The sequence below is a fragment of the Lagenorhynchus albirostris genome, chromosome 17 (assembly GCF_949774975.1).
Source record: "Lagenorhynchus albirostris chromosome 17, mLagAlb1.1, whole genome shotgun sequence".
Classification (NCBI taxonomy): Eukaryota; Metazoa; Chordata; class Mammalia; order Artiodactyla; family Delphinidae; genus Lagenorhynchus; species Lagenorhynchus albirostris.
This window is the reverse complement of record NC_083111.1, coordinates 20,322,243-20,340,858: the sequence shown is the minus strand read 5'-3', so window position 1 is coordinate 20,340,858 and position 18,616 is coordinate 20,322,243. Positions and strand designations below refer to the sequence as shown.

Genomic DNA, 18,616 nt, shown 5'->3' with positions numbered 1-18,616 from the left:
AAATGAATTTGAACAGTATTAGACTTCACTGAGAAATGTTCTTTTATCTTATCTATAATGTTTTAAATTCTGAATAACAAGTGTTCCACGGGATAATTAAAAAAAAAAAAACCCGAAGCTTTCTTGCATCACTGCTTCTACAGGATGAGCTCTCCAATGTCTATCAATACAGCTATTGTAGGACTGATTGCTCCTGGCGAGAAGGCGGGGCCAGGGGAGACGAGCTCAAACGTTTTTAAGACCTACTGTGTGCAGGAAACTTTACGCACCTGACTTCATTCAATCCAGCCCGACAGTGCCATCCATGAGTAGGCAGTGGCGATTCTCAACGCCGACTACACATAATTGCCTGGTGAACGCTCAAAAAATACCTTCCGTCGGGCCCCAGTCCTAGAAATCCCCCCTCACTTCCCCAGAACTGGGCAACCTGGCTGTCGGTGTTTCTAAGAGCTCTGGGGTGATTCACACCGACCCTGCGGCCGGGAGCTCACGGCCCCCAGTGCTGCGAGCGCGTCCAGCTCGCCCGGTTGGGCCTCCCGAGCCGCGGTTTTGCAGGGTGGATGGCCGACTAGACGGGGCCACCTGCCTCCCTGAGCCTGCAGAGGCCAACAAGCCCCGCCCCCCACCCCCACCCCTACCCCTAAGGCAGCGCCGCGCCGCAAAACTGCCCCAGCTCGGACGCTGCCGCGCTAGCCGGAGTCTCCCTTCCCAATGGAGCTATCCCGCGGTAGGCCCGCCACCCGGGGCAAGCGAAGAGCCCCCGAGACGCGGAGGCGCCCCGCCGCCACTCGGCGGCGCTTGTCCGGAGACCAGCTGCCGGCGCCCGAGGGCAGGGAAAGCCTTGCTTTCGAGAGCCCCTGCTTCCCAGCGACCCCTGACACCGAGGCCTCTCCACGCGCGGCCCCCCCGCGTTCGCCACTCTCCTGCCAATCACATACGGATTTCCTCCACTGCCAGCCGACCAATCACCGCGCGCGGGTGTCCTCTTCGGCCCTTCGGCTCTTCGGCTCTTCGGCTCTTCGGCCCTTCGGCCTTCGGCACATGGACATTCGCTGTTCCGCGGCGCGCTAAAGCGTGGTTCTCGTTGGTTTAGTTTCCCCTTTTTTTAGGCACTTCCGGGTGCTGCGTCACTACGTAAACCCGCGAGTTCCGGAAGCTTGGAGAGCCCAGGTTCTGCTAGGAAAAGCCAAGCTTCCCAAAGAATGTTTCAGGAACAGTTACTTGGAGCGGGGCGTTTCGCAGACTCCTAAGGTCAGTGTCGCCCGAGAGAGCCGGAGTGCGGACCTGAGGTCTTGCTTACAGCTGGGAGGGCGTGGAGTTTCACGACCTTGTAATTGTCGCCTTTTACTTGTTTCCCTGTTGTATTGTCTTCCTGGAAGAGGCAGTCACAATCTGATTTGGGGAAAGGCAGTGAGACAAACGTAAACTCCTAAAAATAGTCTTAGGATCGCACCATTAAAAAGAAAAAAAGAAACACAGCTAGACTTGAGCTCCTTTGCATTCTGCGAAGTGACTTTCTAGACACGCACTTGGAAATCTTTTCCCCGCACTTGGCGGTGGTGAGATTTAACTGTTACGAACGGCTTAAGAATTATTCAGGGTCAAAACTTTAATATCTGATGGTTCATGTAAAATGTTATGTTTGGTACCAAAAAAGTTGAGTATGCTTAAGTTTCCAACATTTCTGAAAGACTATGAACTCAAAAGCAGTTTTAATTTTCTTGGGGAGAAAAAGTTATTGAGAATTTTCTTAGAAAATTGCTTGCGATGAGCATGTTATGTTTAACATTGATTTCTGGTAAGAGATAGAATGTAAAAATCATTGTTCTTCTGAGGCCTTTAATTAAAACTCATTGTTTACTTATTTCTTTAGGTCCCATTTTCCAAAAATACTACATTTAGTGAAAGGGCTGTTCACAGAATCAGACCAAGTTGTTGACCGTTCACAACACGTCTGTATTCTATGATGTCCCTGGAACACTATATACCTGGACAGTTTCAAGCAATTACAGGGAGGCTGAGGTTCCATCCACACCACAGTTTGTCGTCTAAATACCTTCCCATGATGAGTTACCTTTAGTTAAGCCTGAACAGAATAATCTTGGGATGGCTGACGCTTCCTTTTTCTTTTTCACTTTATCTTCTCCCTGATCTTGCCCATATTATCCATTACTTGTATCCAGAAAGATTAGAGTTGAATGGTTTTGGGCCATAAAGAGATTTGGAAGAAAAGAGAGAGTGGAATTAGGAATTATTTACAAGTTAAAAGGAGAACCCCTTATTTTTTTCCTTAGGAAAAAAAAAAAGGAAAGAAAATAGAAGTAACAGGACATAGTAGAGAACATGCTAGACTAAATCAAGAGAATTGAGTTCAACTCCTGACCAGGTCTACCTCTTAGCCTTATTCTCATTTTTAGAAATTAGGAGTAGCACCTCAATCTGTGATTTTAAAACTGTTCCATAGGAGGACTTCTGTAGAAATTTACTGGAGCCATGCAGAGGAGAGATGAAACAAGCAGACCCTCAGCAGTATTTTACAAGAACAGCTATTTTTTCTGTTCTGCTTGAAAAACTGGGATCCCGTTAGGAAGATTAAATTCATATTTTAGACTAGATGATCTGTTTCCTTCTAGCATTAAAATTTTGTTTCTTTGGTTAATTTTTCATTTGTATTCAAGGTGCATTCCTTTGATTATTACAGTTTTTTAAACAATAAAGTGTATATGTTCACAGTTAATTCATTACCAAAAGCCACAAACGTGTCTATATTCAACCTTATTTAATAGATACAAATTTTAAGTTTCTTTTTGATCAGAGTCGTACTTCCTTTTCTCTTTTCCCCCTACTTTTTAAAATTTTAGCCATAAAATTTTTGCTTATATTTGAAGCTCATAGTAGTCTTTGCAATAGGGAAGGCAGATGTTTTCCATTTTCCATTTTTGGTAGCTGAACCATAAAGATGTTAGCAGTGTTACCTAACCTCACGTTACTAGTAAATTTCCAAGGCCTGGCCCCATGTTTTCCTCACAGCATCAAGTATATTTTAAGTTTCTTTGCCTCTTGCACTCCACCATGCTCCGGTTCCTCTAGCACAGGAAAAGGTATGCAGTATGCACAATCTTTATTTCTGGACGAAAGTTCTGCTCTGAATCACTGCCTCTTTTTTTTTTTTTTTTTTTCCCTCCCTTGATTATCTGGGTTGGACAACCTAGAAGCAAATTGGACTTTCCCTTTTTTCTCTTCACTGTGAAATGACAGCAGTTTCTAAACATTCCATGTTCCTCCTCAGTTCCTTTGGAAGGTGGAAGAAACCTCAGGAGGAAAGCCCCAAACTGCCCGCGCTTGCCCCGCATCTGTAATCCTGGCACTGCAAGTGCCATCGCTGTGATTTCTGGATGTGGACGTGGAAGCAGGGAAGAGGATGTCTAGCACCCTCTGTACTTCCCATTGTGGGCTGTTAACTTCCCAACCTTTTCCCACCTTGGAATCAAAATGCCCTTTTCTACATTGCTTTTTATCTTGTTTCATTTTATTTTCCAGAACTCTTCCTTCTTACCTGCCTGTCAATAAGGTGAGATAAAATTTCATCCCAGTTTTCTTTTCTTTCTTCTTATTATAAAAACATGAAAACCAAGAGCTCTGGAGTAATTCTGTTTGATTATGTATACCCATTCCTTTCCAGTGTCAGGCAGGTGAGTTGGCATTGCCTCTACCTTGTGTATGGTGTATGTTCATAATAGTTAAATGAATGTTTGCACCTCCTTTTTTCACCCCTGTATTCCTTTGGTTCAGATTTGATATTGAGTCTCTTTGAATGGTTCTCTGACCACACGGAAAGACAGGGAAAGTAGATGAGGTGCATCCCAGGCAACTCGGGCAGCTTTACCAGATTCCTTGAATTTCTTCCTGTCTACGGTCCTGAGAGCTTGACTGGCAGGCTGGTGTTCAGAAAGGTCATGAGGGAAAAATTCTGTTTTGAGCTCTGTGGGATTGAATTTGATCCAGGCTTACCAAATACTCATACTACTAACTTCCTTTTGTGTGTTCCACCATTTCTCTAGTGTTTACCAGAGATTTACTAAGCACCAGCTTGACCTTAAACAGGTTGTCAGTCTTCTCTTAATTTTTTACTTCTTAAAATGGGCTTAATATTTACTGTGTTATGAGGATTAAATGAGGTAAAGAACTGTAAAGAAAATGTCTAGTGCCTCATACATAGTATGTATCCCATGGTACTTCCTCCTTTTCCATTGCTAATACCTCTGTTCCTTCATGGCTCTTCTCACATTCTCTCACGTGCCATAAAATGTGCAATTAAACCTGTGTTCCAATAATCTTAAAGTCAGTTAGAATTCTCTTCTTAGGCAATTATATCCTCAGGTTTTTTTCCAGATTTATAGAGTACTTAAAGATCTATTTGCTCTGTAAGTTTCATGTAGTTGCTGTTTGTTCATCCTTGGATTGCAATTTTTGCTGTAGTTCATGCCTGCAATCTTCATCTCTTAGTACTTAGCCACTTAAAATAGCCCCATCTGCATGTCCTGCAGTGCCATAATGAAGTGTTTATGTTCATCTTTTAGGTCCATCATCACCTTGTCCATAGAGGATGATGGTACAGAGCATGGCCCCACCACTTCTGCCTGTGTGATTTTCATACAAGCCAGCTCATCTCGCTGTGCCTCAGTTTCCTTGATTTAAAACACAAATACTGAAAGAACCTCTTTCATAATATTGTAAGGATTAAATGATTTAATATTTAATTTTGCAAAGGACACTTAGCTGTGGTCGTTGCTTATTAGCACTTCATAACCAGAAAGTAAGTGGTACAGGTTTACTGCAGTTGTAAACTCACAGATTGGTTGGGTTTCTCTTCCATCAGGCTTCGCTACTTTTTTCCACGAGTATTGAGTCTGTCTCATGGGTACCACCATTCTGATTTCTCCACTTTCTCTAGCCTTTTCCAAACTCATGTTCGACATGAACCATTTCTGCAGTTGGAAATGACTGTTCTTTTATTTTTTTCTCTTCCTCTTCCAAGGTTTCCTAAAATCCTATAAGGATTCTAGAGAGGTAGACTTTTTACAGTGCTTTTTTTTTTTTTTTAACTGCTAAAGAGCACAATGTGGTAAAATGACTTGCCCAGAGTCACACAGCCTGTTGGTAAACCTGGGCTAGAATACAGAACTAATCAGAAGCAGTTTAACTCCCCTCACCCACGTTCACTCAGACATCTGCTCTTTATTTCCACAATGTGCTTTCTTTCTCAAAGACTCAGAAGTATCAACTTTCTGAAAGAAAAGATGATGAGTGCCGTGCTGTCTTCTTAAAAATGTATTTGTGAAGTGAGGCCGAAGTAATGGGCAATTCTGTTCTCAGGTTTAAAAAAAAGTATTTTGTGTTACTTGTAGATACTTGAGTAAATAACCATAAGTGAAATAGGTAAGGTGCTCAATTGTGTACGACTAATTATAGTCTTGAAGACTGTAGTCTTTGAGTTGAATTCCCAACTGTCTCCAAATAAAAAGAGTATTTCCCCTCTGCTAGGGCAAGTTACTTATCATTGTTCGTCTTTTTGAGAAACTATTTGGAACTTTATCCTTCCAGATATATTTTAAAGACATTTTGTTGCGTACCCACTAGCACTCCCAAAAGGAAAAATTCTATTTGGAAATTGATGAGGATTGCATTTAAGTTAAGAGTAATTCAGAGATCTAGTGTCCATAAGGGAATTTTCAAATTCTGCATGTCTTGTCTGTATCCAAATGAGAACAATTGGGATTTGTATCATCAGCTATCTGTAAACTATTGAGACTTAGTTCATATTTGATGAAAGAGAGGAACAAAAGAGCAGTGACAAGTCACTTAGCAAGCCTGTGGCAGAAGTGGGATTTGAACTTACAGTTGTTGATTTCTAGGCCTGTTCACAGTGCCAGAGGTCACTGTGTTCTAATGGGTCCCAGCCATAGCTTTTTCTCTTTTGCTCATGTTTGAAATGTGTTCTGGGAATCAGTGTCCTGTTAAATCTCTCTTTGATGCATGTCCCATTTATTAGTATTGATTTCAATACAATGGACAGTAAATCTATCTGACTACACAAAGGAAATAAAATAGTAGGGTATAGGTTCAAAGCTTAAGATCTCGGGTTATAGAACTTTTTTCATATAACCTCCTAATATGAAATGCTGATTAAAATTTTTTTTTAAAACCTAAAAGGCAAAAATGGTCTCTTCCATTTTGATTACTAGAACCTTTAGGATAGTGTGGTAGCAACATTGTTATACTAAAAATTAGTTGATTATTGTGGATCTAGAAAAGGATAGTCTGGCAGGGAGCGGGGGTGCATATGGATGGGTTTGAAACCTTAGCGATTACGTGGGAATCACATGTTTCTGCTGACAAAGTTTACAGGACTGTAAATTTAAGTGTAAAATTTTTGTCGGCAGTATGCATTGACAAACATGCCTAATGGTAATACATCTAGTACTGAGCATCTCGGAACAGGTCAATAATAATGTGTATATTGATAGCAGTAATGTAGGAGATGTTACTTGGTATTATAGGTAAAAATCCATGTTATCCCCTTAATCATAATTACATTAATATTGACAGGCCCTTGACAATACCCACATTATTATTGATAGATTTCTGTCAATAGCATATTTTTAAATAAAATATATTCATTCATAATTTGTACTATACTCAATAAAAGCTCTGGAATACATCCTGAAAAATGCTGCTTCCCTCTTTAGTGAGATACAGTCATTTGTTTTGGTTTTGGAATGCAATATAGATGACAGAGTTTTATTTGGGGAATGAAAAGCTTAAAAAGAAAGCCTGAGTTATTTAAGGGATAAGGTTATATATCGGTGCTCTTAGTAAACGAATTTTCAGTTGTTTTTTTCTCTGTGAAAGAAAAGCAGTGTGACCTGTCTAGTGATAAAATACCAGCAGGAGACCTTTTTAATAGTTTTTAGTGCTAGATCATTTTGTCTTAAACATATTTATGTGACAAGTTAATGACACTAACCCTCGTAGGTGCTATACTTTTTATCTGGTCTTGATTTTTGCCTTAAGCCTCTTTTTCACATATCCTTAACATAGCATCCTTCACTAAACACTAATTTATTTAGTGCCAATTATGCTTCTAATTAATTATTGTATAAGTCTCTTTGCATGGCCATACATGTTTCCCCCTGGGTTAACTTTTTAGAATCTTAACTTAGTATAGTTTGGGAAATGGGGAGTGGGGAGGAAGAGGTTGATAGGATTGTGTATTAAAAGAATGAGATTTCACGGCAGAGTAGGAAAAAGCATCACCTGATTTTGGCCTTCTGGAAAAATCAATTTGAATTAAATCTGATGGTGTTTGTTTCAATTCAAAACAATCCCAACTTTTTTGAAAAAAGATTAGCTTGTATTTTTTTTAACTATTCAAGTTTGAGCCTACTTTTGTGAAATTAGATGCTAACCTACAAGAACCAATAATATGGGATTTTTAATACTTAAACTCTTGAAGGTAGAAGTAGACTGACCAAAAGTTGGGTGTGGTTAGCGATCAATGTAACAGAGTCAGGAAAGCATTGGTTTACCAGAAGAGTTGGGGATTTTTGATTCAAAAATGTGAGGACACTGTAATCTTTTTTATTTTCATAGTTGTCAGTGAAGCAAGTTAAATTACTATGACTTGTTCAGAAAGTTATTAATAAGCACCTTAGTTAAGGCCCTGAAAGGTTGCAGAAGTCCTGTAACTGGGGCTTCCCTGGTGGCGCAGTGGTTGAGAGTCCGCTTGCCCATGCAGGGAACACGGGTTCGTGCCCCGGTCCAGGAAGATCCCACATGCCGCGGAGTGGCTGGGCCCATGAGCCATGGCCGCTGAGCCTGCGCTCCGCAACGGGAGGGGCCACAACAGTGAGAGGCCTGTGTACCGCACAAAAAGAAAAAAAAAAAAAAGAAGTCCTGTAACTGGTCTTCCAGAATTGCAGTTTTCCTTTTCTTCAACTTCTTGAACTCCACCATCAGATTAATCTTTTAAAATTTATATCCTGTTATGTCTCTTCTCTTCAGTGATTACTCATGGCTACAAAATCAATGCAATTTCCTTAAAACAGGGTCTTTTTGCAGGGTGTTGACTCTTCAGCCAGTCTCTCCTGCCAAGCCCTTAAGCTCTGGTCACAGCAGGCGACTTTTTATTTCCTAACAAGTGCAAAGACATTGATGGGAATTAAATAACGAAGGACGCAGCTCCTGTTGGAACCCATCCCTGTGTTTCCCAGATAGACCATGGCCAGTGTCAGTGCTTGCATATTTCTGGAGTTTGCACAACATTATATGCAATTTTTCTCTTTTCTGCCCCGGGGAGTTTTGTGACCCTTTATAGTGTTTTCCTATTTTGAGATCCATTCTTTGCTTCAGAGATCAATGGCTAGTCTTGATTACCATAGCATCCTATTTCTTTAGAAATGCTTGACTAAAAAGAAGTTAACTGAGACTTAACTATTTGGACCGAATCTCTGATACCTAGGAGAATGCCCAGCATTTTGTTGGCACTCCATAAATATTGGTTAAATTGAATAGCCATTTGTCAGAGAATTCGAATTCACTGAAACACCAACTTCTTACATTAGACTGAGAATAACTTTATGTGATTTTAAGGCACTTATGGCATTTTTCTGTGCTCTATACCCATTATGGGCAAATATTAGTGTATGACAGTGCAAAGAAGAAGTTCTATAATCAGATGAATGGAACTTCTAGTTATTTCGATTTCATCAGTTTCTTCTGCTCTTGAGCACTGCCCTTCTCTAAAGCCAGTATTCTAGAATAACTGACCTGCCAGAAGGCAGCGGGGGGCAGGGGGGGGAGGAACTGAATGGGGTGTGTTGGTGAGGAGCCAAGGTTGGATGCCCGTCTTGGACTGCCTGTATCAGGCCCTGTTCAGCGAAGCACCGTAGAGTCAGGTGCTATCGGTGTGCATTCTGGAGGTTTCTCTGCTTCCGGATCAACAGGCACAGCCACGTGGATGCGGGTGAAACAGCCCAGAGAGCAGGTCATGCTGGCACCCACCCCCGTTCTCTCGGGATTCCCACCCCAACATCTCCTCTCAGATAAGATGCAAGTGAAGGGTGTGATGAGTTCCACTGGACCATGTCTCTCCCCTTCCCGTCCGGCCCCCACACATGCCCACATCACGGATGCCATCACGTTCACTGTGTAGCTGCCCCAATTATGTTTTAATGGTGTAGTCAGTATTTCCTGGGGAAAAAAACATTCTTATACCACAGGTCGACTGAGGTATTAGATGAGTAATAATGAAGATTTCAGTCTTTTCAAATGAGATTTGGTAAAGTCCACCGAGTCTTTTTCTTCTTATGCTCATCCCTAACCAGAGTAGCAATAGTACAATAACAATACTGCTTTCCCGTTTCCAAACCACTTTCATAACATTATCTGCTTTAATCTCACCAACATTGTCAGGTAGTGGTTCATTTCCAACTTCTAGAAGAATCTGATGCTAATGACTTTTTTAAGATTACATAGCAACTAAATGACCAAGCTGGAACTTGAGTCCAAGTCCATCTGATTTTAAATCTGGTCTTTCTACTCTGTCACAGTTGCCAGACAAGAATATAGAGCAATAGGAAGGCTATTCTACTTTAACAAACTGTGGTGCATAATGGACAGTGTCTGTTCTATGTTTACAACTAAAAGAAGTCACAAAAATGACTAAAATGTTGGAAACCAAAATCTAAAACAAAAAAAAACAGAGAAACAAATTATTTATCTGGAAGAGCAAAGGCCAAAGAGTAGTTAATAATAGTCTTCTGCTCTAGTAAAGAGTCTTCTGTAGGGAGGAGATCGAGCCCAGCTGTTCATAATCTACCCCGAGGCCAGGCCTGGGGCGAAGAAAAGGAAAGAAAAAAAAATGTTAAACTGTAACAGAAGGGATAAGAAAGAATTTTTTGATAATAAGGATTGTTAAATACTGGATTGGTTAGAGAGTGTGTTAAGTCTTCTTTTCTGGCAGCCATTAAAAATTCCTGTCTTTACTAAATGTCCGTCAGTATGAGTCCTCCAGAAATGAGGGAGTTGAAATAGATGATTCCTCTGAGAAGCCACTCTCTCTGAGCAGTTTCTCCCTACATACAAGTAAGGGACCTGAGAAGAGATAGGTCCCCTCAACCTCCAGTTCATCTAGATGCTCTCAGCAATGTTCAGTCAGTACAGATTCACTACCAAACTACTCATTCCACTGCATATGGGATCAGCAAATCTTTATTAAGCATCTACTGTGTGCCTGTCTTTGTGGTAAATTCTATAAGATTACTAAGAACTGATTGTGACTCTAATATCTGAAGATACATAAATTGGCACAACTGGTGCTCTAACACAAGCCATCCTTCTCATCTGACCCTCAACTGAGAAGAATAGCAATCCATCCAGTTTAAGTTGGGGGCAGGGAAGGGGTGAGGGGAGGGGACTGGTAGTGTTGGACTTGATATCGATGTCCAGTATGATCCGAGCTTTTTCAGGAGTACTTTTAGAAATAAGAGAGTTTCCCCTATCTTGCTGACCACAGAATACGAAACCTAGGGAAGACGCCGCGTTGTTGATACTGTTACAGTAGAAGAGTTGCATATACCGTATTCCCACCTATCCTGAAGGATTTTATAGAATTTTGCATGAGGAAAACTGAGTTAGGTATCAAAGTCACTTTGTGGGTGGCAAGCACTTTGAGAAGCAGGTATGAGGCACTTTCCCTTAACTAGTTTATGGTCAAGTTAGGGAGAGAAGATGTATTCACACTACTGAAATCACAGTACAAAGAGTTGAGGGCTCAAGCCTGTGACACGGACAATTGTTGTCAGAGTTAAAAATGCTGACAATGGGAGTTGGAGGTAATTATGAAGGTTTCCTGGAAACTGTTGTAACTGGGTTGGAATGTGAAGGGCAGATGGTTGAGGGCGGTAGGAGGAGTTGCTGGGGAAGGTAAGTGTTTTAGGTACATGAGAAAAGGTACAAAGGCAGGACCAAAGGATAGTTTGCAATTAAAGGTTCTTTGGTGAATAACGGGTTATATGGTTACAGAGATGGAGACAGAATTGAGCTAGGTTAGGTCTAAGAAGTTTGTACTTTATCCCAGGGGCTATAATGAGATAAAAAAGACATGATTTGGTAAATAAGAATAAATAACTTTATAGAGTTTGGTTTGCTTATGAGGTTTTTCAAATAATGTTTTAGTTTTTTCTTTTCTTAATTACATAAATGTTATGTTAATTAGAGAAGATTTGTAAACTGCAGAAGAAAGTGAGAAAAATAATCACTGATGATTTTTTACATAAATTTTGGGATTCTTTTCTATTGAGATAGTTTTAAGATTTATGGAGTGTCTTTGAGAATCTTGCAATACCATCTACCTTCCCTAATGCCTGACTTGTCCATCACCTTGCCTGCTTCCCTTGTGCAGACCTTGGTGGGAGTCTTTAAAGTGAGAGCCAGGACAAGACTTTATCTTTGCATCCCAGGCATCTGTCAGGGCTAGGATGTATTGATGTTCATAGAAATTGTGGAATCTGTGAATGGTCTCAGTCTCACAAGGACTACTTAATAGCAGAAAGAGAAAGCCTGAATCAGTGAAGATTTGTAAGAACCTCTGTAGATCTAGGAATGAAAACCAAGCAGAAATGAGTGGGAAGACCAGCATGCAGCATTGAGCTGTATGGGTGATAGATATGACCACAAAATTATGAATTCAGCTTGGAAATGGACTAGCCCAGTAATTTGCAACGTCACCTGGGAATTTGCTAGAAATGCAAATTCTTGGCTCCCACTCCAGGCCTACTGAATCAGAAAATCTGGAACTGAGGGACGCAATCTAACAAGGCCTCCGCATGATGAGGGCCGAGGTTTGAAGAGCGCTAGACTAGAAGCACAGAGAGCGACTACAGGAGTGTGATGCGAAGACCCCAGCAGAGAAAGATTGAAAGGCCAAAAAAAGGTTTGCGTTAGCAGTGAACGTAACCCATGAAATGCCACAGTAGCTGGAGTAGGAAACCATGAGAATAAGATGATGTTGTTACAAAGAAAGTCGAATGTGCTGTAAATGGACAAGATCTACCTATCTTTAGACCACTGCCTTCCTGATCGTAGCATTTAAATAGATCAAGTAAATTTAAAATAGATCGGTCCCGTGAGAGGGGGCTCACACTCAAAATCTCCACCCAGATTTTCTCTGTCATATCCCCATAACTGCCTACTGAGCTTTTCCACTTAGCTGTCTCACAGGAGCCTCAGATCTCTAAAACTACACAGATTTATTATCTTTCCCTTCAAATCTATATCTCTGCATGTGTTTCCTATTTCAGAGAATTGGACTACCATCCACTTCATTACTCAAGTCAGTTATTCTTGGCTTACTTCTCACTAAGTCGTGTCCATTCTTCCACCTCCAAGCTTTCAAAGGTACCTGCTTTTCTCCATCCCCATTGATACCTTTCTAATTTAGACCATCATTAGTTTCTCACTAAATCATGTTAACAGTCATCTCTTAATTGGTCTCTCTGCCTCCAGTCTTTCAGCCTCTGATCCATTCTCCATGTGGCCAGAACAAGCTGTTTAAAATGCAATGATTAGTTCTTTGCTTACAGCCATTCAGTGGCTCCCCCATTACCTTCTTGATAAAATGCAGCCTTCTCAACCCGGCTTTTAGAGCCTTTAGCTTCCGTCTTTTGCTTTCCTTTCCAGCCTGATCTTTTGTCCTGACCCCTCCTGTCCTCGGCATCTAGCGTTCCCTCTGTTGGAGTGGTTTTCTTACCTTCTTGTATCTGCCTGACACTGCTGATCCTTCAGGTAGCTGCAGAGATCTTGCCTCCCCTCAAAGCCTTCTTGGACCTTCTGAGGTCTAGTTGCAAGCAAAATGTTCTGAAGTTCCCCTTGCACATCACCTATCACACCTTATTGTAATTGCCTGAGTGTATTTTGTGCAGCACACTCTTCCTTTCCCCCTCCTCCCACTCACTAGATTATAATCTCTGCAAGGGTTGAGACTGTGTCTGTTCTCCCATTTTATCACTGGCTCTGACACATTCATTGGGAAACAGCAGATGCACAAGAAACATGTTGAAAGAAGTAGTAATCAACAGTCTGGATATGGTAACTTGAAATAGTATTAAAGGTTTTTGGATGGGAATTTGTATTTTCTACCCTTCACCCACCCTAGACTTTTGTATTCACTACTCCACTCATCTAGTATTTGCAGGAGGCGGTCTGTGTATCAGGCACTGCGCTAGTTGCTAAGATTCAGCTGTGACAAGACTGAATCTTCGCAACAGGGCTTATCCTCTAGCGGAGGAAATAGACAGTTAAAAAGTAGTTTACGGGGCTTCCCTGGTGGTGCAGTGGTTGAGAGTCCGCCTGCCGATGCAGGGGACATGGGTTCATGCCCCGGTCCGGGAAGATCCCACATGCCGCGGAGTGGCTGGGCCCGTGAGCCAATGGCCACTGAGCCTGCGCATGCGGAGCCTGTGCTCCACAACGGGAGAGGCCACAACAGTGAGAGGCCCACGTACAGGAAAAAAAAAAAAAAAAAGTAGTTTACGAACAGTAAATACATAAAGGCCAAGAAAGAGGAGGGACAGGGTGCTAAAGGAACAGCTAGAGAGGCAGGTAACTCATATTTGGAGGGTCAGAAAGAAGCGGTCCCTAAGCTAGTACTTAAAAACTTAGTCTCATGTGAGTTTTTCAGTTAAAGGATGGGAACAGACTGTTCCAGGTGATGGGAACAGACAGCAAATGTCCACTAGTGAACAAGAGAGGGGGCCACTTTGTGACTAGAGGTTGAAGCATTAGGAAGGAAAGCAGCCTGGGGGTAGGTTTAGGGAGGCTTGTGTTTTAGAAGGATTGCCGTGTAGGAAATGCACTGAAGGACGCAAAAGGTAAGATAGACCAATTAGATATCATCCAGCGGGGAGCTGAGAGCAGCCAGAATGAGGAAAAGGCTGGGAGGGGATAGAGTCGTGAATGGATTAGAAAAACAGAGAAGAAAGGGCACTCTGTCCTAATCCCCTTCTTTCTTTCCTGTAGCTCCTGGCTAGTGTGAGGCAAGGATTGCACAGAACTTGCAGCCAAAATCCGCACTGTTGTAGCTTATAGGCTGCCAAGTCAAGTCTTGAGGGAGCTGCAGGAAGGGGGAAAAAGTTGAGATCACCCACCCTATTTATCAGTGAGAAGCATTCCTGTCATGGATCTGGTTTGAGAAGAAAACAGCACTAAACCACCTATTATTTAGTAGTTATTTTTGTTTGTTTTTGTATAATTTTGTAAAAAATTATAATAGAATTTGAAAGAACTTTAGAGGTCGTTTTGTCTCCGGTCCTTAGTTTTGTAAGTGAAGAAACCAAAGCAGAGGCATGGTGAAATGACTTGACCAAGGTCACAATTGCTGCACAGTTGGTGACAGTGAACTTCACGGGGATCCCTGCCTCCATCTGTAGCTCAGTGTTCCCTTAGTGCCTCGGGCCTTGCAAAGGCCTGTTGACGGCCCAGAGATCATGATCCAGCTCTGTGTGTTAAGGGCCTGTTTTAGAAACTAAATTTAAAGAGATTTCTTGTCATATATTGGATTTTCCAGTTCATTAATAAAATGTAAAATACCTAAAGTAAAATGTAGAATCTCTAAACTCCTTAACAACAGTAGCTGCTGGGTGGTTTAATCTCATTGATTTGCACAAAATAAGCATTTAATAAATGCATTTTGAATGAGTCAGTCATACCCAGCTAACCATTAATCAGCTTGTTTCTATTTCATTTTAAAAGATTTTTATCCCTATAGCACCTATTTGTTTCCTTAGTGTTTTTATGAAATGATCTCAGTGTCTATTTTTACATCATAGTTTCTTTTTCTTAGAAAACTGTATGTGCACCTTAATAATGACATTGCTGCATTCATGTTGCTTTGTGCTACTATTTATTTTCTATGAGTGTGTGCTAGAATAATAAATACTTACTGGTTAATTTTGTTTTCTCCTAACTTCCTTTACAAATGAAAAATGTTCTTGAGACACATTAAATGACTTGTTGAAAATATTCCTTCGGAGTCAGTAGAAGTGCTGGAAATTAAACTGAGGTCTTGACTTACCATCCATTGCAACGTTCCACATAGTTCATTGTATTTATTAAGTTCGTGTATTTAATAGGTCATGTTATTATTCAGCCTCATCGCTGTTAGCCTCAGGATTTTATCATCTCCCTTTAAAATATCTGACCCAGGAGGACTACCTAGGGGAAAGTTTGTGGAAAAAAGATGCAACGTGCTAAAACTTGTGATTCCTTTGATTAGGAGGGCCAGAAAAAAGAATGGAAAGAAAAGATAGGAGAAGAGAGGGAGGAGAGAGAGAGAAGAAAGAGGAAGAAGTTCCAAGTAAGAAGTGACCGTTTACTGTGCTGCTTTGATGCTACTGAAAGCCCATCTCCTCTGTGTCCTGTGTCATTTGTGTGTCACAGTTTTCCAAGCGTAAGTCGAGAAGATAGTACAAGATTGCAACTGTTTGATGATGGTTTCTAATTGTACTTTTTCCTAGAGACCTTTAGAGAAGGCATGGCTTCCAGAGATGAGAATATGAAGCGGACAGACAGAGTGCTAAGAATAAGCCAGTTGGATGCACTTGAACTAAACAAGGCCCTGGAGCAACTCGTTTGGTCCCAGTTTACTCAGTGCTTTCATGGATTTAAGCCAGGGCTCTTAGCCCGCTTTGAACCAGAGGTGAAAGCATTCTTGTGGCTTTTCTTATGGAGATTCACCATCTACTCTAAAAATGCCACCGTGGGACAGTCAGTTTTGAATATTCAGTACAAGAACGATTTTTCCCCAAACCTGAGATACCAGCCACTGAGCAAAAATCAAAAGCTGTGGTATGCCGTCTGTACAATCGGTGGGAAGTGGTTAGAAGAACGATGCTACGATTTGTTTCGAAACCGTCACGTAGCATCCTTCAGGAAAGCCAAGCAGTGCGTGAATCTCGTGGTTGGACTTTTGAAGCTGGGCAGGTTGATTAATTTCTTGATTTTCCTTCAAAGGGGCAAGTTCGCAACTTTGACCGAGCGTCTGCTGGGCATCCGTTCTGTGTTTTGCAGGCCCCAAAATGTCCGAGAAGTAGGCTTTGAGTACATGAATAGAGAACTCCTCTGGCACAGCTTTGCCGAGTTTCTGATTTTCCTCTTACCACTTGTCAGTATCCAGAAGTTGAAAGCCAAGCTCTCTTCATGGTGTATCCCTCTGACCAGAGCTCCAAGCAGTGACAGCACGCTGGCCACCAGCGGCAGACAGTGTTCTCTGTGTGGGGAGTGGCCCACCATGCCTCACACCATAGGCTGCGAGCATGTTTTCTGTTACTACTGTGTGAAGAGTAGCTTCTTATTTGATGCGTCCTTTGCTTGTCCTAAGTGCGGCACAGAGGTCCACAGCCTGCAACCACTGAAATCAGGAATCGAGATGACAGAAGTGAATGCCCTTTAGAAGCTACAATTGTTTCCTTTGAGGAGAACTGTATTTTGTCTAAATCCTTAGCATGAATCATCCTAAGCATACTATTTAGGTATGTCTTATGAGGACATGTGCTTCTCAGCCACTGCCCTCTGTTCCTTTCCAGGCACGACTAAATTCTGCTCACACTGGAAACCACATGATTCTAAACATATGATATAAATGGTAACATATTTTTTTTTAATCATTGCATTTAATTTTTAATGTCAAGAATAATGGATAGGGCTTCCCTGGTGGCACAGTGGTTGGGAGTCTGCCTGCCGATGCAGGGGACGCGGGTTCGTGCCCTGGTCCGGGAGAATCCCACGTGCCGTGGAGCGGCTGGGCCCGTGAACTGTGGCTGCTGAGCCTGTGTGTCCGGAGCCTGTGCTCCGCAACGGAAGAGGCCACAACAGTGAGAGGCCCGCATACCGCAAAAAAAAAAAAAAAAAAAAAAAAAGAATAATGGATAGTTTTTATCAAATGACCACTAAGAATGCTCCTTCATTCTACTACTTCCTGGAAAGAGGTTAGACTCTAAAAATAAAAGATTGTGGTGACTCTGAGATGAGTGGGCATTTATTTTCAGAAATGACACCATAACTTCGTAAAATGACAATAGTAAGACCTGTTGTTTTAAACTTTCATATCTGATGTGTCAATTGTAATTTTAAGTTTTTCTCTGAAGCCAGCTTTTAAAGGATTCAGTCAGCTTCATTCTCAGGCCAAACGACGGCCACCAGAAGCTCAAGACTTCCGTTTTACCAGCTTTCTGATCCCACTGGCCTGAGAGCTTCTTGCCTAATAGTTCTGGCAAAGTCCAGGAGCTCACAGCTATTGGTCAGCCTGAGATTATGTGCACATTCCTAAACCAGGATGGAGAAATACTGCTCCCGATCATTCAAATGTGGGTGACATACCCTCACGAACACCCCATGCACCTAAAGGAGGACAGGAAGCAGTTCACCACAGGTGTTCTTAGGAGAATGGTGGCCGCCAGAAAGTCGAAAGCAGTAGATCCCAACTAGAATCTCCCTTTGCCTTCTATATCCCGGAGTCTATTTTACCAGTGATCTACTTTGATAAGGACATTAGAAGTAAATGGTCGTCTGAGACTGCAGATTTGAAAGGATGAAATAAAGTTAACAAGATTTTGTTCTACCAGCAATTTTGTTATGGTGTTATTTTGATAGCGAATTCTGAGTAGGTGCCCACATTGTCATAATTTTAACATGAAAACACAATACACCTACGCTAACTAACGGTTGTCAATATTATAGGGTTTTCTTCTTCTCTACAGACCCTAATGGCACTTAGTACAATTTTTTTTTTCTTTTTTCATTTAACATCTGCCACCGCCACTAAGTGATAACCCCCCCATGAGGTCAGAGACTGTGGCTGTTCTGCTCATCATTGGATAGCCAGAGGCTGCCTCTGGGTTCCAGTGTACCAAGAGACATCTTGTTAGCCAGCGATCAAACCTAACATCACAGGTTGGGTTCTGCAGAAACAGATGTCGAAAAGGGTTAGAAGTATCAATACAAGATAGTGATTAGGGATCCACGCCTGTGAAAGGAAATGGTGAAGAAGCAGGAATAGCAGAGGAAACAACTGTAAGCCAGGCCTGCCAGCCTCGGCCAACCCTGAGGAGATCTCTGGAGCATTTTGTCTTTCAGGATGTCCTAGGCGGGGCCAGAGTAGTCAGGCCTTTGACCTCCACCTCTCAGACACTGGATGTGGCCGCTCAGGGGAGGGCATGACCTCAGGCCTGGCAGCTCTGCACCCAGGGCGGACCCTGAAGGAACTGAGAGCTGAGGCAGCCTGTGGACCTGACTTACCACAGTGAGGCCACAGGGCCATCCTCAAAGGAGGAGCCGGTGGCTACCCCAGTGGGTATCACAACCGCTCCCATCTCTCTGTCTTTTTTCTTTATAGTTTCTCTTCTTTTGTTTTCCCTGCTTTTAAGGATATTTGGCACAGAGCACATTAAGGGCAGCTGGCATTCACCTTCTCATCAGTGGGTGTACACTTAGTGCTGCCTCAGGGAGCTTCACCTCCCCTCAGAGACGCAGGCCTGCTGGCCAAGCTGCTGTGACAGCC

General features: G+C 42.1%; 1 protein-coding gene across 3 annotated transcripts; it reads left to right on the top strand.

The window, feature by feature from the left end:
* Positions 1 to 1,023: 1,023 nt before the first annotated feature.
* PEX2 (peroxisomal biogenesis factor 2) lies at positions 1,024 to 17,082 on the top strand. 3 transcript variants are annotated; one of them, XM_060128156.1, is made up of 4 exons: positions 1,025 to 1,251; positions 3,541 to 3,571; positions 15,335 to 15,415; positions 15,576 to 17,082. In XM_060128156.1, exons 3-4 carry the CDS (start codon positions 15,352 to 15,354, stop codon positions 16,508 to 16,510), a joined length of 999 nt encoding a protein of 332 aa, XP_059984139.1. In that variant the 5' UTR covers positions 1,025 to 1,251; positions 3,541 to 3,571; positions 15,335 to 15,351; the 3' UTR covers positions 16,511 to 17,082. The 3 variants fall into 3 exon arrangements, with proteins under 3 accessions (XP_059984141.1, XP_059984139.1, XP_059984140.1); XM_060128157.1 differs by lacking the exon at positions 3,541 to 3,571; XM_060128158.1 differs by lacking the exons at positions 3,541 to 3,571; positions 15,335 to 15,415 and having other exon boundaries at positions 1,024 to 1,251.
* Positions 17,083 to 18,616: the final 1,534 nt, after the last annotated feature.

Bases quoted from the DNA above. Each gene is read 5' to 3' on its own strand.
- PEX2 (XM_060128157.1), top strand. From the start codon at position 15,352: ATGGAAAGAAAAGATAGGAGAAGAGAGGGAGGAGAGAGAGAGAAGAAA. The intron at 15,416-15,575 runs GTAAGAAGTGAC...ACTTTTTCCTAG, and splicing joins GAAAGAGGAAGAAGTTCCAA to AGACCTTTAGAGAAGGCATG.